Source organism: Eubalaena glacialis, chromosome 16 (assembly GCF_028564815.1).
Source record: "Eubalaena glacialis isolate mEubGla1 chromosome 16, mEubGla1.1.hap2.+ XY, whole genome shotgun sequence".
NCBI classification, from domain to species: Eukaryota; Metazoa; Chordata; class Mammalia; order Artiodactyla; family Balaenidae; genus Eubalaena; species Eubalaena glacialis.
The window spans coordinates 77,812,385-77,837,688 of NC_083731.1; the positions used below are offsets into that span (position 1 = coordinate 77,812,385).

At 39.7% G+C, this 25,304-nt stretch overlaps 1 protein-coding gene across 1 annotated transcript; it reads right to left on the bottom strand.

Moving 5' to 3' along the window:
- Positions 1-863: 863 nt before the first annotated feature.
- On the bottom strand, positions 864-24,789 carry RFXAP (regulatory factor X associated protein). Its single transcript, XM_061170926.1, has 4 exons — positions 24,772-24,789; positions 7,600-8,559; positions 4,004-4,111; positions 864-2,040 (listed from the first exon to the last, which is right to left on the bottom strand). The coding sequence occupies exons 1-4, from the start codon at positions 24,787-24,789 to the stop codon at positions 1,930-1,932; spliced, it is 1,197 nt and encodes a 398-aa protein (XP_061026909.1). The 3' UTR covers positions 864-1,929.
- Between the last annotated feature and the right edge of the window lie 515 nt (positions 24,790-25,304).

Sequence of the window (25,304 nt, forward strand, 5' to 3'; positions counted from 1 at the left end):
TCTTTTTCTTTTTTTTTTTTTTTTAATAAATTTATTTATTTATTTATTTATTTTTGGGTGTGTTGGGTCTTCGTTTCTGTGCGAGGGCTTTCTCCAGTTCCGGCGAGCGGGGACCACTCTTCATCGCGGTGCGCGGGCCTCTCACTGCCGCGGCCTCTCTTGTTGCGGAGCACGGGCTCCAGACGCGCAGGCTCAGTAGTCGTGGCTCACGGGCCTAGCCGCTCTGCGGCATGTGGGATCTTCCCAGACCAGGGCTCGAGCCCGTGTCCCCTGCATTGGCAGGCAGATCCCCAACCACTGCGCCACCAGGGAAGCCCCTCTTTTTCTTTTAATTCAGCTCTCACTGGCCTATTACTTTCCCTCCTTCCCTAATCCTCGTGTTCCATTTGAAGAAGGATAAGCTGGGTTTTTTTTGTTTTCTTTTTACTACAAAAGTTAACTTATACTCTAGGGATTCAGTAAAGCTCCCAACACCATAAGTAAGAAAACAAGCTAACAGTTAATAACAAATGGAAACGAATTCCTCTGCATCCGGTGCGGAGCAACTAAAGAATAGAATAAGTGACTTGGACAACTCAAAGGTCAGTAACTGGACTTTAATGAATAATTCTGGTAAAAGCATTTTTGCACAGATATGCAGGTATAAAACACATATAAAAATGAACATAAAGATTCCTTCTGTCCTTAAGTACATCTTAGAACAGCCATGACTAAGTTTAACTTGATATATATTTCAGAGCTTAAAACCCAAGAAACTAACAAATTTTTGCACAGTTTAACTTGAGGCACATGCATTTATTGTCCTAACGCTGGAAATACTTTCTTGACATTTGATTTGATACTCTTATTGGTAAGCTTTGCCTTTTAAAAGTTTTCCTAGGAGAAAATACAAGAAAAAATTATCTATCCAGATTACCCATCACTCTTTGAACATTACTTAGGAATAACACAATCTTAAAATAGCTCAATTTTGAAAAACACTGACAAAATGCTGGAGTGTTATTCTTACATTCAGGATCTCTTTTTTAAAAAGAAATGAGTATAAAAAAGTAATTTTGTCCTGACATTGGTGGGATGAGATACATGTGTACTGTTCACAAATTCAACACACAAGAGTGTCTGTTTTAAATGAGATCAACACTAATAGGTAACAAGAAATAGAGAAGCCAACTTTAGGAGATGCACTCATTCCAGGGTACTTGGTTAATCTCTCTTGGGTTTTACCAGCACATCTCTGAAAGGAGATGCACATCCTAATCTCACAGCTATTTAACAATGATCACTTTCCTTACACACAGAAAATATGCTTACCTCTTTGACAGCTCCAGTCTTAAATGCAAAGAAAAGGTTATTACGAGAACCCAATTCTAGGTGCCCCAACTACATTTTATCATCACAAGTAGCTCTCAGTGTTTCTTAACAGGGGGATTATTGGCATTGCGTGTAACATAATTCTTAGTTGTGGAGGACCATTCCAGACACCTAGCATTCCTGTCCCATTCACTAAAACCCAGCAGTTTTCAAGGTCGCCGTGACAAGCAAAAACATATGTTTCCAACTGCCCCTTGATGAGAATCACTGAGTTAGATGATTCAAGATTAATATCTATTAACTTCGTGACTTCCACAGAAAGCAACTGCTTCATTACCTTCAGTAACAATGACTGAAGAGAAACATTTTGTTTAAAAAAACATTGTAATTAAATATTACTTTGGAAAGATAAGCTGATTTCTTCAAATCCACAGTGATCTGAAAGGATTAGATGCACAACGTGCAATACTTATTTGTCCCCAAATGCACACATACATTCACAGGAAAATGACTGTTTACCTTCTACTGGCAAATCTTACCCCATTTATCTTTAGTATAAAAATATGTCCATCGACTACAATGAGATAAAAAACGTGTAGGACTTCTTGATAAATTCGCTCACACTGATGTTCCTGGAAACTGCTGTTGTCTTTGCTCCAAAACTTGCTGATTTAATAGCTGTTGCTGTTTCTGTAAAAACTGCACCACTTCTGGACTTCTTAGTAATGACTTAAAAAGGAAAGATAAAAAATATATTTATTAATAGCATTATTTTTATGGGATTAGATCATATTCATGCTATAAAATTACTCTGCTATATCCTTACACAAGATACAATATGCTTACGAAACGAAACATGCCTAAATTGAATTCACTTCTGCATTTGATGTACTGCAATTAAACTGCAAACTAATAATAATAAAATTTGATGTCATACATCAAATACTAAAACCTAAAACTCACGGGTGAAGCCTGATCTTATTGGTGATTTTGCACACAAAGGAAATGCTTTTATGATATGCCAGCATGTATACCCTTTATGAAACGTAAGAGCCAAGAACAGCACTGGATTACAGCAAGAAAAAAAAAGGAAATGAAAAGGCACACCATGTGAACATGGTTAAATGCCAGTTTAGAAACACATACATGTATGACTAGTACTGGAACTCAAGTTCCTCCCACTAGCTTACTAAGTCTTTCTGAGAAATTAAAAATGGTATGTGTCTGTGTGTATAGGTGTGTGTGTGTGTATATAGGTATACATGTATAATAAAAGTAATATTAGCACATTACCAAAATTTCAGAAAAGAAATACAACTGCTCTGAAACAACCAACACAGTTTTATACACTCACCATTTTTAAATATAGTTATACTCATATGACAAATATAATAGACTATGGCTAATATGTTTTTATTAAAATAAAATACTTATATAAATTGATGAAGGTAAAAAAACCTTGAACCTAATAAAGTGAACAAGATAAACCAAATAAGGTAGAAATATTATCATTAAATACTGATTTTTAAAATTTAATATTACAGCATAGTATATTTCCTATTTATTACTTTTCTTTAAAATTTATTTGTAAAGACTGCCCAACCTTTATTAAGTAAATGTACTAAAGTCTACTTAGCTGTTATGAGACAGTTGGACATTGAGGTTGTTTAAACTACCATTTTACTGTTTGTGATAAATACATTTCTGGCAAATATCCTTATGCTTAATTTATCCATATTTAGGATTTGTTTCCTGAGAATGTCTTCACAGTAAGTATGATTTCTGAGCGAAGGGATGACCATTTTAAGGACTCCTGATACAGACCGCCCAGCTGCTTTCTAAAGTGCTGTACTAATACAAGATGCCACCAGCAGAATGAGTCCCTTTCATGGAACCCTCAGCATCACTGTGTGTTATCATTTAAATAATTTTCACTTATTGTACTGTTTATTGTGTGATTTTTACTGATATGAAATATCTTTCCATATCATATAAGGAAAGCATTCTGCTTTTTTCTGTTTATATTTTTTGCAATGTATTGAGGCCAAAATTTTTTCCTCACCTATCTGTGTGATAAAAATGTCAACCATACCAACCACAGTCTTTTACATATTTGTTGCAAGTGTTTTTCCTATATGTTATTTTCAAGTTTGCATTTTTATTTTTACCACCATTTTTAACTACAATATTCATTTTTATGTAGTGAAATTATATTTTCTTTGTAATTTTGTCTTTATGAGATTCCAGCGTGTACTGGCAGAGGCACAATTCTGTTTTTTTTTTTTTTTTTTTTAATTTATTTATTTATTTATGGCTGTGTTGGGTCTTCGTTTCTGTGCGAGGGCTTTCTCTAGTTGCGGCAAGTGGGGGCCACTCTTCATCACGGTGCGCGGGCCTCTCACTATCGCGGCCTCTCTTGTTGCGGAGCACAGGCTCCAGACGCGCAGGCTCAGGAATTGTGGCTCACGGGCCCAGCCGCTCCGCGGCATGTGGGATCTTCCCAGACCAGGGCTCGAACCCGTGTCCCCTGCATTGGCAGGTGGATTCTCAACCACTGCGCCACCAGGGAAGCCCCCACAATTCTATTCTGATGACCAGTTTAACAAATTTTAAGATCTCAAAAGCTAAATAGTTCCATTTATAACAAACAACTTCTGTTAGATTTGTAACTACTTTACAAACAGATATTTACCAGTCTTTTCTGATTTAACACTTGTTCTAAAAGAGTAGGTCTTGCAGGTCGATCCCCAAAAGATCCTGTTCTCTGTTTAACAATGGAGAGTATATTATCTGCACTTTCCTGGGATAAAAGATAAAAATGCAAATAGTATTAAATGTTGATATAATCATGATTAGAGGCATTTCGATGATGTAATGAACAGGTCTTTGCTTCTCTTCCTTCTTGCCCAGTTCCTGGGAGCCTTTGAGAAAGTCCCTCTTTAAGTCATTAGGCAAAGTGTTGGCAGTTAATTTTATATAACATGCCTCACTCCCTCTCCCTCCAGGACTTCCAACCTGGGATCTTCAGTCTCCAGAAGGTCTCAAAAATCAATAGTAGGGCAGGGTAGGGGAAGGGGACCTATTTTAATATTTGTGAGCAATTTTCAATATTACAAAAAAGTTCCAAGTGGAAACTGAACATTCTCTTCAGATAAAGCGATCCAGGCCAAACCGAAGTTTGCCTGCCTTTGGATGGAATATATGAACTCAAAGGCCATTTATGTAGTGCTAATGAAACACTCTTGATAGTTTTTTGCTCAACAAAACAACAACAAGCAAATTAACAACAGCAAAAGGGGAGGGGGAGTAAAATATTACTCAAAGAAGCAATTGATACACAAAGATTTCAAAATTTGGAAGTCACCAGGAGAAAAATGACAAACTGGCTTTGAAAAGACTGGAAAGTACTGGTATAAGTAATCTCCTGCCACTGGTGTAGACAAAACAGGCAAGTCCTAAAATGACACCATACTCTTTGAGACATCCTTCCTCAAACAAAATCAGCAGCGCTTACTACCAACTATGTATCCCCACTGACCTGATAAAATCTTAAATACAATTTTCCTGGCTAACAAAATGTTAGTTCACTGAAACATTCTGACTCTTATAAAACCATGATACAATACTGACCACATCCAAAACTTCTGACTAAATATAAAGTCACAAGCCATGCCACGTATGAATTCACTCTTATTCTGCTCTTCATTTTGGTTATTATTGAAGCTGTTTTTTTCTCTTGACCTTCTTTCTAATGTCCTCTGAGTTGTCTATTAGAATACTCCCTTTCTTTATCTCTTTCACTACGAGAAGTTTATCAATCTGATGTTAAAAAAAATGTTCAATCCCTTAACATTTTAAGCCTCACAATATAAAAAAGTGTAAAAAGAGGAATCTAATACCCAGAGAAAACAAAAATAATTTTTTCCTTCCTCTCTCCCCATAGGATTAACTACTTATGGGACTGTGCTTCATTTTTATTGCACAAGAAATGGGATGCCAAAATTGATGGTGGAGTACCCTGCATTCTCACAACCTCACACACAGCACTGTGTACATTCTGAATGTTAATAACACAAAATCACAGAAGCTAGTAGTGAAAATAAACTTGAGTCATCTAGTTCAAACTTCTACAAGTGTTGGAATTCCCTTTTCAAAAATTTTCAACACTTTTTGTCCTAAGGAGTTACCAACTTTTGAGGCATCCTATTTGGTTTTGAATATCTAACATGTGGGGAGCGTTTAATTAGGTTGAGCTGAAACACATAACCCCTGTGACTTTCACCTAAGAGTCCTAGTTACTTCAGAACTATGCAAAATAAGTCTACTGCTTCTTCGAAATGATAGCCTTTTAGATATCTAATGATAAAGATCAATCCCACAGGTCAGTTCGTTCATCTCTGGTTCCTTTATGTGTCTCTCACACAGCATAATTTTTAGATACATCGACTAAATATTATATACATTTGTTTCTCATTTAACCTTGATTTGTGTAAGAAATACTGATTTTTAAATACCTTAATTTCTAATCTTGCTGCTCACACTATGGCAGAAGACCCCATCACCACCTACCAGTCCTAACTATAATCATCTCCTAAAACATCTCTAAATCTATAGGCTCTTGACTTTAATCCACCCCATCAGAGTAGGAGCCCCTGTTACTTCCTAACTAGGAACTTTCTTTTGAAGACTCCGAATTCAAAATCCATTGCCTGGCATTCAACATCATACAAAAATTGGCTTCAAACTCTTAAATTTATCTTTTGTGAATTTTCCAAATAAATATTCTGCTTTAGCTAGAATGGTCCCTTTGCTGCCTTCCCAAAAGTGCCTTCTGTATTCCCACTTCCCTTCCTTTACTAAAATGTATTCTCTTTCTTTTCATCACCAAAATTCTAGGGAAGTAGTATAGTGTGGCGATAAGAGTGAAGGCTCTAGAACCAGATTGCTTGGGTTTGAGTACTTGCTGGCTGCATGACCTAGGCCAAGTTACTTAACCTCTCTGTGCCTCGGTTCCACGTATGTAAAATATAGTACTTATATCATTGCTGAAGGGTGTGAAGCTCCCTTTACAGTGTAGCACAGTGCCTGGCACATTAAGAAACTTAGCTGATTAAGCACATACTATTAGCCGTCCTTTGTGGCTTATACTGAGTTGTATTTTCTTTGCAAAGCCTTTCTAGAATATCTCAGCCTACAATGATCTGTCGTCTCCACTACTAAAGCATCACTGTACAGTTGGCCCTTAATGTATCCTGCCTGTCCCTGTTAGTTATTTTCTTTACACTCAGTTCAACAAAGACAGCTCTTGATTCCTCAGAACTGGTAAAGTGTCCCATACTGTAAGATAAATGGCTATTATTTGTTGCTTATAGCAATTAATTCTCTTCCCTAAAAAAATCATGCAAATTATTTTAGAATAGGAAAATTATTAAGGTTCTTTTGGGGGGGGTGGAGGGAGAGATTCGAATTCAGTATCTATTTGCCTTTTGTACATTTTCCTCAAACTGTAGATGTAAATGCTGGGCAATTAAAAAAAGAAAGTTGCTACAGGTAAAATACTTCCTTCTTGAGAAGAAGTATATTATCTCCTCTCTCTGTAAAGAATTCTGAAGTGAATGGGTACGTTTGGGACAAACAGAGGGACAAATGACTATTTCATTCTGTAATAAGTGGCTTATTTACTGAGAATTGGGATACTAAGAATATACTCAACTGAGAACAGGACACTGAGAACACAGTAGTACTAAGCACAGAGTACTAAGAACAGAGAACTGAGAATAGGTTTAACTGAGAAAATAATACTAAGAACACTAAAAGAGTACTCTTAATAGGGGTACTGAGAACAGGGTACTAAGAATAGGTATACTAAGAAAAGGATACCGAGAATACGGTAGTGAAAACAGGAAGAGATTATCTTCTCCAAAGTATCAATTTCACGCAGGTTCCTAAGTCTCTTTGCCTGCTCCTCTAGTGATGAATCAGGTCAATCATTGACTATCTGCCCTTCCAGCCCATATCCCAGATCTTTGAAACGACAGCTTTGCTGACATGTCATCATTTTCATTGAGATTTATTCATCTCTCACAAGGATGCACCAGAACCGTTCAGGCTTTGCATATGTTTGTATAAACTGTACTTGAGGGCAAGCACTCATTAACTCTCAGCCACAAGTCCAGCCACAGCAACCTGGCCCATTTGGGAGGCGGTAGGCAGGCGCTGGAGATGCGGTCTGCGGCCAGAGTGGGGTTTCTTTTTCCACCTCCCACTCCCCCAGACCCCAGCCGATACCTCAAGTTTGACGTTTCCTGCGCTGCCAGCTTGGGCGGCCCCACTGCAGTTCAGGGCCTGGTCGCTTTTCTTTTTCTTGTACTTATCCTTGTACATCTTGTTGCGGTGTTTCTTGCACATCCACGGCTTGCGCTGCTTGGCCACCTGGCTCGTGGTCTCGCTGCAGCCCTCGTAGGTGCAGGTCTTGCTCATGCTGCCCCCGCCGCTGCCCCGTCTCCGGGCTCCACCGCTGCCGCCCTCTCCCCCAGAGTGGGTTTCCTCGTCCTCCAGATCCTCCAAACTAGCCGTGCTCTCGCCTCCCCCCGGGGGGTCCGAAGTGTCCAGCAGGTCTGTCTCGTCTTCCCCCGCCTCCTCCTCGCCATCCCCAGCCACTTCGCACAGGTACCGAACGGGCTTGCCCGCCCCGGCGCTGCCCCCCAGGGCCGGAGCCTGCCGCAGGACGCCCTCGGCCGCAGCCTCGTCCGGCCCTCCACAGGGACGCATCACCAGCAGGGTGAACTGCGAGGCCGCGGCTGGGACAGGGGCTGGAGACCGGGCCTGGCCGGGGGCAGGGGCGGGGGCCCCGGGGCGGAGCGCGCCGCTAGCGGCGCCCGGCCCCGCGCCCTCGGCGACAGCCTGCACCTCCGTGCTGCTGAGACCTGGCGGGGGTCCACGACCCCAACCCTTCAGCGCCTGCCGGGCCCAACTGCACTTAGCAAACCAACGACCCGGTACCCGCGAGAGGAAAACTGGTTTGCTCCGTGATGGCGCCCCGACTGCGCCTGCGCGGCTGCAGCCCGCGCTTGAAGCGTCTCTACGCTCTGTGCCTTTCAGGGAACCCGGCGTCTCCGAGGGGCGGAGCTGAGCGGCCGCAGGAGGGTCTGACTGCGCATGTGCTGTGGGCTCTGGCGGGAGAAGCTGCGCCGCGCGGGCACCGCCGGCGTCTGCCGGTTTGCTGAGCGCACTTGAGGTCTTGAGGTGCTGGGCGGGACAGCGCTTTTTGCCTGGAACCTACTCTGCCTAAAACGTTTCAAAGCACTTTGTAGTGGAACTCCACAATGTAAATTCAGATTGTTCCTGAGCAATCTTATGTGGCGTCAGGACGCTCATTAAAATATTTCTGACTGAAAAGCTGACTGAAAAGGGAGATGTCATGCTGGGATGTGGCAGTGTCACAACCGGGCCCCAGTAGTTAGCAGTCAAGGAAGGCAGAGGCGGCCGATTTGAAAATGGTACCGTGGAGAAGGAGTGGACCAGACCGGGGGCCAAGGAGTATTTTTGTGGAGAACTAAATAATTTACTCCTGAAACCTTTTTCTCTCTTGGAAACTTATTTGATTTTTAATACTTGGCCTTTGCTGTGACCTCTAAGGTAAGTCTTAAATAACGTTTTCAGTAACTATAGTGAAAATGTGTGAAAAGGAATACTGAATGACAAATGTTAAAAAAAAAAACACCACACAATGATCTATCATTTCTACCAGTTGTCACACGATTGCTGGTTGCTGAATCTTGACCCAGCCAAGTCTCGGGAAGGGTCGGATCCTGCCATGTCCTGAGCAAAACTGTCGGGTAGATGTGCTCTTTCCTTTTATTTCTTCCTCCTGCCCTGGTCAGAGTTCCCATTCCACCTATTGGAAAGGAAAGCAATGGTTATCCAACAAATGACCAATCCATTGACGTTAGTGTTTGGGTGTTGATGTGTGGGTCGGTCACCAGCTACATTTGAAGGAGAGGCACGGTGGAAGGGAGAAGGTTTGGAATTAGACCGACCTGGGTGGCACTGTGCTGTGTGACCGGGGCTAGTTAGTGACTGCCTCTCTGAGCTTCAGTTTTCTCACTGGTAAAATGGGCAGTCGGTTGGTTGTGTGCTAGAGCCAGTTGATGAGTGCCCACTGTTAAAATTTCACGAATTCATTTAAAAATTAAATTCCATAAATTTACAGTTAAATTATGTTAGAAACAAAGGCTAAAAAACTTGAAACTCATCTCTTTCTAATTGTTTTACTCTTAGCTCTGCTGGTAAGATTATTTATGTCTATTGTATGTGTATGTGGAAATACTGGTTAGTGGTATGATACTGCATATTTGTTCCCAACTCTGCATTCAGTGGTATGTTGGTAGCTTGAAACCAGCCATGGTGGGAATATTTACACCATGGAAATTGTCAAATGCTACAAAGCAGGGCTTGAATTATTGTTGGTTGTCTCCAGACTTAAGAAAGTAATAGGAAAACGTTAACGAAGATTAAACTTAAAATGTTTCATGTCTGGGGCTGTCACATTGTCAATACCCCCTCCCCCCAACTGAGGAAATATTCTTTCATTTTTTGACACTCTCTTTATTTCAGCAAAAAAGTTGCTACGTCATTGAAAAACAAGTGAAGTTTTGGCATACATCTTCATTGTTTCACTTTTGTCCTTAATGTAAACAAAATCTCCGCCAACATTCATGTCAGAACTACACTCTTGGTCAATAACGTGAGCAACTTCCTTGCTGTATTAGAGAAAAATCAATCAAGCATTTATTTATTGTTTGAATTTGTGACACTATTGTTGGTGAAATAATTATAAAAACTGATAGTGGATTTTGCAAGAAATGGCAAGTCATACTGAAGTATATAATAAATAAGAGTCTTATGTATTGTATCATTAATTGTAAATTGTGTGCTAAACATTCTTTATATCAGTTAACTTGTTTTAAAAAATTTACGAGCATATCACTGAGGGTAGTACTGTTTAAATCCTAGTACAAATTCCTGTTATATAGTATTTAATAAATGACAGCAGGTGTTTTTTTAATTAATTAATTAATTAATTAATTAATTTTTGGCTGTGTTGGGTCTTCGTTTCTGTGCGAGGGCTTTTTCTAGTTGCGGCAAGCGGGGGCCACTCTTCATCGCGTTGCGCGAGCCTCTCACTATCGCGGCCTCTCTTGTTGCGGAGCACAGGCTCCAGACGCGCAGGCTCAGTAGTTGTGGCTCACGGGCCTAGTTGCACCACGGCATGTGGGATCCTCCCAGACCAGGGCTCGAACTCGTGTCCCCTGCATTGGCAGGCAGATTCTCAACCACTGCGCCGCCAGGGAAGCCCCAGGTTTGTTTGTTTGTTTGTTTTTTTTTTTAAGTTTTATTGAGATAATTTACAGACCATAAAACTACCCATTGTAAGTGAACAACTTAATGATTTTTAGTGAATTTATTGAGTTGTGCAACCATCACCACACTCCAGTTTTAGAACATTTTCATCACCCTGTATAAGATCCTTCCTGTCCATTCTCAGCCAACCCCTGCTCCTATTTCAAGCTCCAGGAAACCACTAATCTACTTTCTGTCACTGCAGATTTGCCTTTTGTGGGCATTTTATATAAATGTAATCATATAAACATGGTCTTTTGCACCTGGCTTCTTTCACTTAGCAGAGTGTTTTTAAGATTCGTCTACGTTGTTGATTGTATCAGTAGTTTCTTTTTATTGTAGAATATTATTTCATTGTATTGTTTATCTGCTCACCAGTTGGTGGACATTTGGATTCTTTCCAGCAATGTTCCATAATGGCAGCAGGTGTTATTATCTAGGGCTTAACACATAATGGGCTCTCAAAATATTTCCTGAATGAATATATTAACAAACAAATGAGTCAGGGTGAAAGAAGGAGCATGGATGGACACAGACTTTTAGGTTCTAGGCCTGGCTCAGTCCCTAAGTGTCAGTGCAACTGACCAGGTGGGGACCAGGAGTCTCTGGGCTTTAGTTTCTCAGTTATAAAATGATAGAGTTGGTCTAAATGATCTGTAAGCTCTTTCCTAAGTTTAGAATATAATATACTGTAATGATCTTCTACTGTGCTTAGGCCTACTCCTTGGGATTCTGATTCCATTGGTCTGGTGTGGGCCTGGGCATGCATATTTTTAGAAAGCTCTCTATGTAATTCTAATATGTAATCAGGGTTGAGAACCATTGATTTATCTGTTATAGCTAAAATGTAATCTAGTAGACTTATATATACAAACAGATAACCTAGCTTTGGGATTCATTAATATAGTGTATTTGTCACCAACCAATAAGATTTTGCATATATAGTATTTTTTAAATGGTAGAAACTCAGATTATTGTCAAAGCAAAATTTTAACTTGATTTCTGTGGTCAGTATTTCATGTAGATTCTATCTATTTAAATCTTCTTTGAAGACTTACTACTAAAGACAAGGCATTGTGTAAATTCTGGGTGGGCTTTTTCATTTCCTCTATTTATCTCTTTACTGTTTCTCCATAACCATGCACATTCTTTCTTCTGTGTTTTTGAAAACAATGCTTATCTGTTATCAAAAGAGTCTCTTTAAATGGGAAACAGTGAGATGAAGAAGTGCATGTCTTCTTTCGTGGTGTTTGGTTTATATGGGCTTTTTGGTTGTCTGTTAAGGGAGACTCATGCTCTGGGGGAAGACACTGCCTTTTAGGAAGCTCTGCTATGACATGTAAGCAGAGGGTAGTGAATACGAGGATTCCAAGAGGAGAGCTGAGCATGTGAAGTTGGATTGGAGACACAGCTAGAACAAATTAAACTGGGAACAGGGACCTTCTGCCTAAAAATAATGGACTCCATATGGAGGTAGACATGACCAAAGGGAAGTTTGAAGTGTAATATTCAGAAGGCTCCCAGGAGATCTGAGCATGAGAGGATGATACTGTATAGACTAAAGTGATTATTGAAGAACAACTACAGAAATGTGTCAGGGAGCTGGGAACAAACAAGTGATGACTGGAGAGAGTACAGTATGTCATAATCATTACTCTGGAAGACAGAGCAGTGCTGAATCAAGTCATTGAGAGAAATGCCTTCGTGGAGAGTGAGCTTAAAGAGGAGAATCTCCTGGAATCCATCCAGCACCGAAAAGGAATTGGTCCTGCAACACCCCAGCCGAAAGGATGGACACTGAGCGTGCCATCCGTGGACCTGGTTTCAGTCTAAATACAGCCCGCACGGTGAGGTATGGGAAACCCCTTTATCCTGTGGACTAAAGAGCCTGCCTTCAAAATTATAGGCTGTGAAAAGTAGGGTTCTGGAAACCAAACTTGTGTTCTTTTGAAAATTTGTGTAGGGTCAGCCTTCAAGCTGAACAAGTGTCACAGCCTCCTAGTGGGGGAGCAAGGCAGAGATGACAGAGACAGACAGTCAACAGCATGTTTTGGGGTGGTGAATTTGGGAAACTCCATTTAAATATTTGCTAACAATTGCTGATGATCCTGGTCATCTGTGAGTAGTCAAGATGTTGCTTGTTTTCATCATTCTCCCTTTCCTCTTTTTATACTAGTCTTTTAAAATTGCTTTGTGGGAAGCAGCCACATAGCACAGGGAGATCAGCTCGGTGCTTTGTGACCACCTAGAGGGGTGGGATAGGGAGGGTGGGAGGGAGACGCAAGAGGGAGGAGATATGGGGATATATGTATATGTGTAACTGATTCACTTTGTTGTAAAGCAGAAACTAACACACCATTGTAAAGCAATTATACTCCAATAAAGATGTTAAAAAAAAAAACCCCAAAAAACTGTTTACACCTAGAACATAAAAAAAAAAAAAAAATTGCTTTGAGCAAAACAGCAGTCACCCTCATTAGTTGTGTGATTTGAGGACCAAGGCAATGACTGGTGGGCATCCCCAGCAGTCTTTGGTGTTTGTCCTCTCAAAGCATATTTTAGCACCCCTAAATCTCACTGCTGTGATGGGTGAGCCCATGAGCCACCTATTTAGCGTTGGAATGGCTCAATCATGTGGCCAGAATCTGGATCATCCCGGGAGCCTTGACAGACTGTGAGAGACTCTTTGATGTCCAGCGTCTCCTTACCTGTGCCCTCAGCGCATCTTACTGGTTGACTTTGTTCTTTAAAGTGCTCAGAATGCAGTAAACAGGAAACAGTAGTTCATTTCTTCTAGAACAGAATCTCCAGTGCTTTATGGACACTTTACAGATCCGTATGCTTAATTCATTTCTAAAACTTTAGTGTACAACTTATGAATAAACTTTTTCTTAAATCATGAAATAGTACCTCTATTCCTAGCCAAAAAAGGTTTGACCTGCTTCTCCACATGAGGTTATTTTAGATTTGCAAGTCTGAGCCTGGTTGACCTTTAGGGAGGATTTCATGTCGACCAGGGTCAGTGAAAGTCTGCTTATTCTATATGTCTGTTTACTCCCCTCCTGTGTGGTTTACTTCAGCTTCTGTCTCAGGAGGACTATCTAGCTCCGTTGTAATGCAGCCCCAGGGAACAGGACTTTCTTAAAAACATGTTGAATCAATCAAGGAGTCATGCAAATAAAGTTAAAAAAACAAGGAGAATTGTTGTTAGAAGTGCTTTTTCAAATAAGGTAAACAAAAAAGAAAAAAAGAACCTAGGTTTCACACCATCTGTATTATGTATACTCACCATTGCTTTTTATGAACTGTTGTCTCACATTGTCAGACAAGGAGATAAAGAATATACTAAATTCAAGGCTCTGGATGAGCAAGAAAAATACTTTTGAGTTGAGAATATACTTTAAGTGCTACTGAAATTCAGCAGAAGAATTAAGTCAAAGTGCCAGTTTTTGTTTTTGTTTTTTTAAATTTTATTTATTTATTTATTTATTTATGGCTGTGTTGGGTCTTCGTTTCTGTGCGAGGGCTTTCTCTAGTTGCGGCGAGCGGGGGCCACTCTTCATCGTGGTGCGCAGGCCTCTCACTGTCGCGGCCTCTCTTGTTGCAGAGCACAGGCTCCAGACGCGCAGGCTCAGTAGTTGTGGCTCACGGGCCCAGTTGCTCCGCGGCATGTGGGATCTTCCCAGACCAGGGCTCGGACCCGTGTCCCCTGCATTGGCAGGCAGATTCTCAACCACTGCGCCACCAGGGAAGCCCAAAGTGCCAGGTTTATTAACCAATTATTAATAACAGAAGTACTTAATTTTTCCAAAAGGAAAAAAAAGGGGGGGAAAGTAATTGTCTAAAGTAAAAGTAACTTCTAGCTTGACAGTAACTCTAAGGTGATGTTTAACGTTCAACACTATACATTCGTACATCTGTATTTTCTCAATATGATAAAAAGCTATCTTGGATTTTTCTTTTCTTTAACAAAGTAAATAAATATGAAAATTTGACTCTACAAACTAGTATACATAAAATAGATAAGCAACAAGAATTTACTGTATAGCACAGGGAACTGTATTCAATATCTTGTAATAACCTATGAGGGAAAAAAATCTGAAAAAAATATATAACTAGATCACTTTGCTGTATACCTGAAACTAACACAATACTGTGCTTCAATTTAAAAAACTGAACAATGTTTAAAATCTTTATCCATTCCAGTAGTCTTTCTAGAAATATATTTAGGATGGATAAGAGTATACTAATGGTATGTCAAAATGGCAAAGGACCAAGCTGGAAAGGCACCAAGCCTTCTGGAACAGTGTCAAGCTGGGCATGGGGTGCAATAGTATTTGTGTCAAACCACTGTTGCCCATTGCCTTCTAAGGGCCAGATGTTAGACTCTGGGAGAGGAATCCAACTGAGACCCTTAGGCTATGGAGCTTTAAACTGCAAGCATAGGATAGCATCAGCCCCTCCCCTGGCATAGTGAGGAATTAAGATCCAAGGTAGTGTGACTGCAGAACCTTGGCTCCAGCCCTAATCTGCCAGCTCAGCTAGGGAAGCACCAGCTCCTTCCCAGGTGAGATCAGGTGCCAGGATCCAATCCTTGAGACTGACCAGGGTTTATTTCTTATGTAGTTGGCTGAAACAGGTTTCTATGAAGCTCTGCCTGCAAGGGATCCACCCTGGACAAGTTGTCCCTTACCTCTTAGGTATCATTTGTTGTTTAATTGAGCTTAATGTAAGTAACCAATATAGGAAAAAACAAGTCAATATTTCCCTTCTCTTGAATTTACACTATGCTGCTGAGTTGGTGTATTGAATAAAGTTTGTTCTGATGGTTAAAATAAAATAGTAATTTATATTTTGCTTTGGATATAAAATGTATTTGTATGTCTGATATTCTGAGAATACCTAGAATTTCAAATGAAAGTGTAAAATCATAATTGGCTGAACATTTGATAAAGTCCTATGATTTGTCAAGGATGGGGACTATGAGTTTAAGATTTATTCAATCAATCAGTCATTCTTTTTTAAAAAACCTTATTGGGATATTTCTATATCATAAAGTTCACCCACTTAAAGGATACAATTCCGTGTTTTTAAATATATTTATGGAGTTGTGCAGCCATCACCATTATCCAATTTTAGAGCATATTCATACAAAAGGCTATGGAGAGATAGTGCTAGGCCTCTGGGGACTCTGAGTATCAGAATTAAACAGGAAAAAAAAAAGTAACCAAAAAATAAATACATAGTTTCAAATGTAAATTTCATAACATAATATCTTATCATACTACTTAGAAATTTTTAGATTATATAAAAATATGAAATATTTGAAAACAGTACCTTTCTTTAAAATTCAAGGACATGTCTGTGTTTCCGATGTCTGTTTTAATATTTTGTACTGTCTATTAACGTTAGTTTAAAATGTCCTGTAGACTTTTATAGTAAGTGCACGGACTGAAACCATTCTCAACTGTATAGGTAGTAGAAAATGCTGCCATAACTTAGCTTCTTTTTAGACAAGTGGGTGTGAAAGTCTTAGCTGGATCCCAAACCTTTTAAATTAGACTGATTAAATCATGCTTTGTCCTCAAAGTCTTGAAGCTCAATTAATTTTTCTTGAAAATTCTGGCTAACATGTTCCACATCTGCTTAAAACCACCCCATCTGGTGTTATAAAATGTTAACTGATCTTTAAATCTAATCATCATAGCATCCACATGAGAGCAATCTGTTTCTGAGTCAGTATCCTTTCATCTATCCTCATGTTAGATAGATTATGCTGCAAAGCTGGAAAGTATAAAAATCATCAGTGAACAAGGTTATTTTAAAATATTCGATTTGTTGAAAAAGCCAAGATAATTCCCTGCACTGTAATGAGATTGATCCCCTTTCCTTTAAGTTTAAGAGGGACCTCATTTACACTGTAAATGTGCATTTACATTGGAGAGATCTGACTGCCCCTTCTAACCCAGGTAATTGCATTAGTAATAGGGGTAGGGTCAACCTCTCCGATCGCCTATGTGAGCAAATAGGAAGTATCAGCATCACATAGGATGTATTCTGGCCAAAAATGTTTAACATGAATCGAATGAAACCTATAATTTCCTGTTTATAGGGGAGGGAGGGAGGAATAAGTTAAACCACACAATGAGGAGACAGTAAGAAACATCTAGAATATGGAAATTCTAAAAGATGACTGGTCTGGTGGAAAGAAGTCAATGTAAAAAAAAATTTTTTTTAAAGATAAGGTCAACAAATTTTTTGGATTAAAAGAGACTGAATACAACAAACAAATGCAATATGTGAAACTTGGTTAGAGTCCCCCTTAAAAACAATAACAAAAAACAATATTAAAAGGTATCTAGGGGACAATTGGAGGCATTTGAAAACGGACTGAGTATTAGGTTACATTAGATAATTATTCCAATATTTTTTTGATGTGATAATGACATAGTGGTTATGTAAGAGAATACCCTTATGTTTAGGAGATTTATGCTTGAGAATACAGGGATGAAGTGGCATGATACGTATATTTTATTTTGAAATGTTTTAGCTAAAATATACATACATATAGGAAGCAATTATGGCAAAATAAATTTTTGAATCTAGGTAGTGAGGATAAGTATGTTTATTGTCCTAGTCTTTCAATTTTTCTGTATATTAAAAAATATGCATATTATATACAAAATATAAATTTAAATATTTATAAATTGAATAAAGAGAAAGACCTTTGCAAATATAGCTTAAAAGATATACCTCATTGTTTTGCAGTATTTCAAATTTGATATTTATTTTTTTCATTGATTACATCAAAAATTCCACATAAGTCCATAATGTGAGCGAAATCTTTAAAAAAAAAATTTCTTGGAGAGCCATCTTATTTGGACAAGACATTCAAACTCTTCATTGACATTTGATAAATTATGGGTAATCTATCATTGAAGGGATTACTTTTAAACATTCATTGATCTGTGGCCTCTTTCTCTAAGATTCTTGGTAATTAAGTATTGCTAATGAATAGTGAAATGACTTTGTAAAAGCATTTGGTGATTCTTTTTTAAATTGGCTCTGAACTAACATTACTGACTCTCCATCTGTTAAATAAGTAATGATGTTGGAAAAGTATTTTTTTCTTTTAAGTAATTTTGAGGGTTTCAAATATTGACAATTCTTTTGTATTCATTGTCAGTCATTTTGAAAATGACATTTTTGCTACAATTTTTTCAGGCCTTGGAAATTTTACATATGCAAATGGTAAAGCTTGTTTATCATAAAGGATGCTTTCATCTACTCGTTTACATCATGCAGCTGATTTCAGTGTCTTTTGTAACCCTCTTAAAGCAGCATTGCAATGGAATAGAGGAAATGATTTAATATGATCTTTTCTTCCTCTTTGTAGTTATCTTTTATACAGCTAAGATTAATTTTTCTTGAATATTTTGTGGCATGCCATATTTTGTGATCATTTACGTTGTTCTGTAGAAAACAATGAGACCTGTCTCCTTCTGCATAGAACATTGTCAAACGTTCCAGGGACAGTTTTTAGTATTCTTTAATATATTCTTTAAATATAGAAATATATATCTCTTCCAATTTAATCAACATGTTCCTTTGTAAAATGCTCGCTTAATCTTGATGTGTTTGTCGGCTTAATGAGAAAAAGCACGCTGGCAGAGTAGGCACGTTGGTGACTGTTCATTTGTACAAAAAGCTGTAAAACCCAGCTTCTAATATTTAACTGAATACTTGTCCATATTTAAAATCTATATTTGACATTTTGAAAGAAGAGCTAAATGAGGAAATTTGTACATTTGCTTAGAATCACCATGATTCTATAGCTACAAACGCAGACCAATGCAGTTGTGTTGTTTTGGTGACTCAAATATCACCCATGCTGCTACCCTTGGTGACCTGGCTTTCTGTAATGGGAACAACTCTTGGTAAAGTTCTGAACAAACACCAAATGCATTCTTTCCTCAGTTTATATGGTAGTTACATTCCTGTGAGTTCAATATACATTAATACCATGAACTCATACTTTTGGTTATATATAAACCAGAATTTGAATCTCAACTCAGACAATTATTAATAAGTTTTTCACCTACATGGAAGCCCAGAAGAACATTCAGAAGTTGGACATGATGCCTACAGTTCCTTTTTGGTACCGGCCTGTCTGCATATTGCAGGCATCTCGCATCCCTGGCCCTACACACTGAACATTTGTAGAGTTCCCCAAAGCTCCAATCTTATGACAACCAAAAATGCTCCTTGCATTTGCAAAATGCCTTCTAGGGGCCTACATCACATCGTTTGAGAACCACTCACTTAGAATTTAATAAGCACTGACAAAATATTAAGAAAAATAAAATGTTATAGGTGCTATGAATGCATGGGTAATTCTACCTGGAAGACTTAAGAGCTTCAGAGAAGAAGTGATAAGATACCTTAAGTTGAGCCATGCAAGATCTACATGGACTAAGATAAAAGGGCATGACAGACAGAAGAAACATATGATAAAGTTTATAAAGCTCAGAGGCCTACAACTGGAAGGTACAACTGGCACCCAGGATGCAGAGGTACCTGCATGGTATCAAGAAACCATTCAGGGAAGTACATAGAAACCAGGTTTTGGAAAGGCTTGTCTTCCATGCTAAGGAGTTTGCATGCTGGGAAGTCCAAGATCAAGGTGCCAATAAGATAGATTTTCTTCTGAGGCCTTTTCTCTTGGCTTATAGGTGGCTGCCATCTCACTGTGTGCTCATGTGGCCTCCTCTTTGTGCTAGTGGAGAGAGAGAGAGAGAGCGCGCAAGAGCACAAGCCTTTTCCTGTCTCTTCTTATAAGGATACTAATTCGTATTGGATCAAGTCCCCACCCACCCTTATGACCTCATTTAACCTTAATTACTTCCTTAGAGGCCCCATCTTTGAATATAGCCACACTGGAGGTTAAGGCTTCAACCTTTATATATAAATTTTGGAGGGACACAAATATTCAGCCTATAACAGGCTGCCATGACAAAATACCATGGACTGGGTAGCTTAAACAATAGGCATTTATTTTCTCATCATTCTGGAGGCTGACAAGTCCAAGATCAAGGTATTGGCAGATTTGGTTTTTCCTGAGGCCTCTCTCCTTGCTTGCAAATGTCTGTCTTCTTGCTGTGTCCTCACATGGGCTTTTCTCTGTGCACATGGAGCTAGAAGGATCCCTGGTGTCTTTTCATCTTCTTATATGGACACCAGGACTATTGGATTAGGGCCTCACCCTTAGGACCTCATTTAGCCTTAATTACCTCTTTAAAGACCTCGCTAAATACAGTCACATTGGAGGTTAGATCTTCAACATATAAATTGTAGGGGGACACAATTCAGTACATAACAGATTTTGGCAGTATAATTTTGAAACTTTTTGATTTACTGTTTCTAATCTAGTAACAACCAAATATAGTCCCTCTGTCTAAAACCTTCTTTAATACCAGTTAGAACCTTAATGTGTTTTTCTTTTCCTTTTATATCTAAAGGTCTTTGAGGTCTCATTTTAGTTTAATTTCTGTTTAATATATCTTCTAAGATTTTAACCTTACTCCTAAGAAATATTCTTCCAGCTTAATCTCTCTTCCTTTCTTTTATTTTAATTTTCCCTATGCTTATGTTCTGATATGAAGACTGACATATTTTTCACTCCAGTTTTTCTGTGAGATTTTGATCAATCATGTCCCCCTAGAGACAGTATTTTAAAATGGTCAGCATTTTTATTTGTCTTTGGGTCAGCAATAATTCATTTCAGTTATTTCTCTAGTTTAATCTAAGAAGATGGCATTTTTTTTTCAATACAGATGCCCATTTGTTGTTATTGTAAATATACCATCCTTTTATGGTTGGGCCTATGATTTCAGTCTGAAATCTAAAGCCTTGGCTTGAACTCATGAAATTAACAAATTTGGGCCATCTTGAGTTTGCATAGTTGGGGGTGACTCAAGACTGTTGACAAGTCACATAAATTTAAGACTAATTCCTCTGGCTCCGAGTGTAGAATAGAACTGGGGCAGTAAGATCTGGTACTACCTATCTGAGCTTAATGTTAACAATTTAAAGCTAGAATCTCATATGCTATTGCTCAGTGACCCATGTGGAACTTAACTATCTTTACCAACCTGGCTGAAAACCACAGGTAGACACAACATTGTAAATCAACTATACTTCAGTTAAAAAAAAACAATTAAAATTAAAAAACCACAGCAGAAGCAGGAAAATATGCTGCTGAAACTCTGCCTCTTTCAAGGCAAGACTTCACTGGGACTCAAAGGCTCTCTCCTGATGGTTAAATCCCTATATCAGCCCTATCTTCAGGCATAGACCTACCTGGGCATGTATTGTTCAAGGTCATCTGCAGCTACCCACAGAGTAAATTCTACCTCAACCCAGGTTTGCTTGCTAAGGCCTGTGTGGCTAATGTTCTAGATCACCTGAAGTGGTCAGTGCCTGCAGCCCAGGCAATATAGAGAGAGCCCTTGCCTGTATACAAAGCCAGCAGATCAAAATCTTTAGGCAGCCGAGGCTTAAACTCATTCACACTGGCTGAAGCAACTAAGAGCCAACTTCATGAAAAATCAAGCACAAAGTATTAGCTGTGAAAAACTGTGAAAAGATTAAAAATCCCTGCATGGCCTGAGCTTGGTATAGTCCTCACAAAACTGAAATTATACCAATCAATTCCTCCAGCCTCCAGAAGCCTCAATTTTCATATGTTTTAGTCTTGATCTTCAAATTCATTCAGGTGTGTGGCAACAATGGAATTCCTGATGCCAAACCTCAGAACTGGATTGGGGCTTGTCCATCCTGAATAATCCCAGCACTCCCCTCGTCCCTTCCCCTCCCAGGGGCAAGGCCTCTCTCTACAGCAAGCTTATGTCAAGTCTAAGAGAGGCCCAGAGTGCATGTTCTCAGCAGGCAGGCACACCCAGGAGAGGGAGGAGGGAGGAACCATTGAGCTACAGCTCCCCCATCTGCCACTAGCATTATTCACTCTTCCTCCCCCTCCATGAGTGAGAGGCCAGGGGTATCTGGGACCTGGAAAGAAACATGAAGCAAAGAAAAGTAGACACCCCTCCCCCCACCGCACCCACATGTGCACTCAGTTTAGGAGATTCTAAAAGTGTTTGTAGCTTTTTTTATAGTATAATATACTAAGAGGAAATCTTTAAAGCCAGAATGAAGGGTTTGAACTTAATTTATTAGCTCTGGTGCATCATCAGAGTTTTAAAACAGAAAAGTAAAAATAATCAGAATTTAATATGGGAATGGTGCCTAGTCAGAAGGTGTGAAGAAACTGGCTAGGAGGCTAATGGAATTTTTAAGCAAGAAGAAAATATTAAACTCATAGCAAGTAGGAATGAAAAGGAGGGGACTGATTTAAAAATTTCTTCACATGCAGACAATCTGATTGTGAGCAACAAAGGAAAGGCAGGGGGAAGAGTCACTGCTAGTTGATGAGGTCTGAAAGCTAGTTATGGGAGAATGGATGGCACCATTAGTAAGTGAGGAAGACAGGAAAGTGTTTTTTTCTTTTTTTTTCCACATCTTTATTGGAGTATAATTGCTTCACAATGCTGTGTCAGTTTCTGCTGTACAATAAAGTGAATCAGCTATATGTATACATATATCCCCATATCTCCTCCCTCTTGAGCCTCCCTCCCACCCTCCCTATCCCATCCCTCTAGGTCATCACAAAGCATCGAGCTGATCTCCCTGTGCTATGCAGCAGCTTCCCACTAGCCATCCACTTTATGTTTGGTAGTGTATATATGTCAATGCTACTCTCTTACTTCATCCCAGCTTCCCCTTCCACCACCTGTGTCCTCAAGTCCATTCTCTATGTCTGCGTCTTTATTCCTGCCCTGCCACTAGGTTCATCAGTACCGCTTTTTTAGTTTCCATATATATGCATTAGCATACGGTATTTGTTTTTCTCTTTCTGACTGACTTCACTCTGTATGACAGACTCTAGATCCATCCACCTCACTACAAATAACTCAGTTTCATTCCTTTTTATGGCTGAGTAATATTCCATTGTATATATGTGCCACATCTTCTTTATACATTCATCTGTTGATGGACATTTAGGTTGCTTTCATGTCCTGGCTATTGTAAATAGTGCTGCAATGAACATTGTGGTACATGTCTCTTTTTGAATTATGGTTTTCTCAGGGTATATGCCCAGGAGTGGGATTGCTGGGTCATATGGTAGTTCTATTTTTAGTTTTTTAAGGAACCTCCATAGTGTTCTTCATAGTGGCTGTATCAATTTACATTCCCACCAACAGTGCAGGAGGGTTCCCTTTTCTCCACACTCTTTCCAGCACTTATTGTTTCTAGATTTTTTGATGATGACCATTCTGACTGGTGTGAGGTGATACCTTATTGTGGTTTTGATTTGCATTGCTCTAATGATTAGTGAAGTTGAGCATCTTTTCATGTATTTGTTGGCCATCTGTATGTCTTCTTTGGAGAAATATCTATTTAGGTCTTCTGCCCATTTTTGGATTGGGGTGTTTGTTTTTTTGATATTGAGCTGCATGAGCTGCTTGTATATTTTGGAGATTAATCCTTTGTCAGTTGCTTCGTTTGCAAATATTTTCTCCTATTCTGAGGGTTGTCTTTTCATCTTGTTTATGGTTTCCTTTGCTGTGCGAAAGCTTTTAAGTTTCATTAGGTCCCATTTGTTTATTTTTGTTTTCATTTCCATTACTCTAGGAGGTGGGTCAAAAAGGATCTTGCTGTGATTTAGGTCATAGAGTGGGGAAAATGGTTTTGACTGAGGATATGGGGCTGATGAGTTGTTTGGTTATTTTGTCATTTTAAGGTATTTTAGACACCTTACCAAAAAAGGATATACACAGCATAACAATAAAATAAGTATAGATGGTAAAAGTCAGGATCAAGGAAAAGAAAGCCACAAATGACAAGAGTCCATATTATTGCTATGAATGAGATTTAAATTTGGCTCTGAGCCGAATGACCAGTTCCCTCATTCTCATGAGTGGATAGCATAGAGCATATCAATTATTTGGAGGGGTAGGGAACACAGTTTTTCAGCATAAAATTTTTTTTCACTATTCTGATACTTTGGCTCTCTTGGCTGGTCCCCAGAGTCAGTTACCAAAATCCACTGATCCTAAGTTGATTTCCTCTCTTGAGCCCTCATGTGCTCCTCCACCACTCAGAGCTGTTACTTTGGTTTGGGCCATTCCTATTATACAGGGATCTCTGCAACTGTCTCCAATTAGTCTCCCTCCAATTCTGTCTCCACATGGCAGTGTCAAAGATGAACAAAACCAGACACTAGGTAAAGATGGATTTTATTGAAATAAAGGAGAGACCCCAGGGTATCCCGAGTTCAACTCTGACCTGTGACTAGGTGACTGGGTGTTTTAAAGGGAGAGTGAGGGAGTAGGGAGAGGGAGTGAGTGGGGGCTGGAGCAGAGTCAGGGATGTGAAGAAATTACAAAAAGCAGGTAAGTGGTTCCTGTCTGGGTGATTCGGCCGTCAGTGCCTGCTAACACATTTGCTGAAGTTAGTATACCCTCCCACAGAGGGTGGGAGACAGGCCCTGTCCTTAGGATTACATTTCAAAGGAACAGCTTAGAGGTCCTTAAAGACACTCTTGGGCTATGGGAGGTACAGGCAGAATTTTCTGTAGGACATAAGAAGGATTTACAATTGAAGCTTTTAAAATAAATAGTCTCAGAAAAGGGAGGTCAGGGGTCTCTCTCAGCTGTTGGCTGGAACAAAGGGTAAATTCTTTTGGTAACCTGGAGCTTTTCCAGGCAAAAACTCATCGCTGTTCCAAACATGCGACCTTAGGCTGCTGGAAGCCACACCAGTTTGGTGCACGGGTTTGCATGTTTTCAGCAGCCAGAGCCGTCTTTCTAAAATCTAAATGGAATCTGTTACTCTCCTGCTCCAAACCTTTCATTTATTTCCCATTTTCATCTGGAAAATGGACACACTTCTCAGCATGACTTACAAGGCCCTTTGTGGTCTGGCTTCCACTCCCCTCACCAGCCCAGGTCGCGTCATCCCCGAGGGAGGGAACAGTTACTGATTTGGAAGCGCTTACCCCCACCCTCTTCCTGTTGAGTCTTCGGTTTCTTGAACCTCTTCTGGCTGGTGCGCTGTCTCTGTGGGGCCATCACGGAAAGTCCTGTCTTCCTCCAGCCAGCAGCGGGCAGCTTCAACCAGGCTCTCTCCTTGGGGACCTCGAGTCCAGGGCAGAAGGACACAAGGGCGGACACCTGGTTAGGGCGCCTGCATCCCGGGGCAGTGCTCTGATACCAGTGCAGATGACCTTGGTGACCAGCCCCCAGCGTTGCCTGTTTCTCTTTCTGAATCTGGCACTCCTGCCCTTTCACTGCTTCTATGAAATCCTGATATCCTTCCCATAAACTGCTGTTTACCTCAGCCAGAGTGGATGGGCTTCTGCTGTGGCCACCAGAAAACCCACCGTTCTTCCGGCCAACTCCTGCTTTTCTTTCAGGCCTTGGTGTAGATGTCGGCATTTTTTTCCTTCCTCATGCAAGAGGCAATTTCATCTG

Coding starts and splice junctions, on each gene's coding strand:
- RFXAP (XM_061170926.1), bottom strand. Junction 4,112..7,599: donor CAGGAAACGTCAAACTTGAG/GTATCGGCTGGG, acceptor CTTTTATCCCAG/GAAAGTGCAGATAATATACT. Junction 2,041..4,003: donor TGTTAAATCAGAAAAGACTG/GTAAATATCTGT, acceptor TTCCTTTTTAAG/TCATTACTAAGAAGTCCAGA.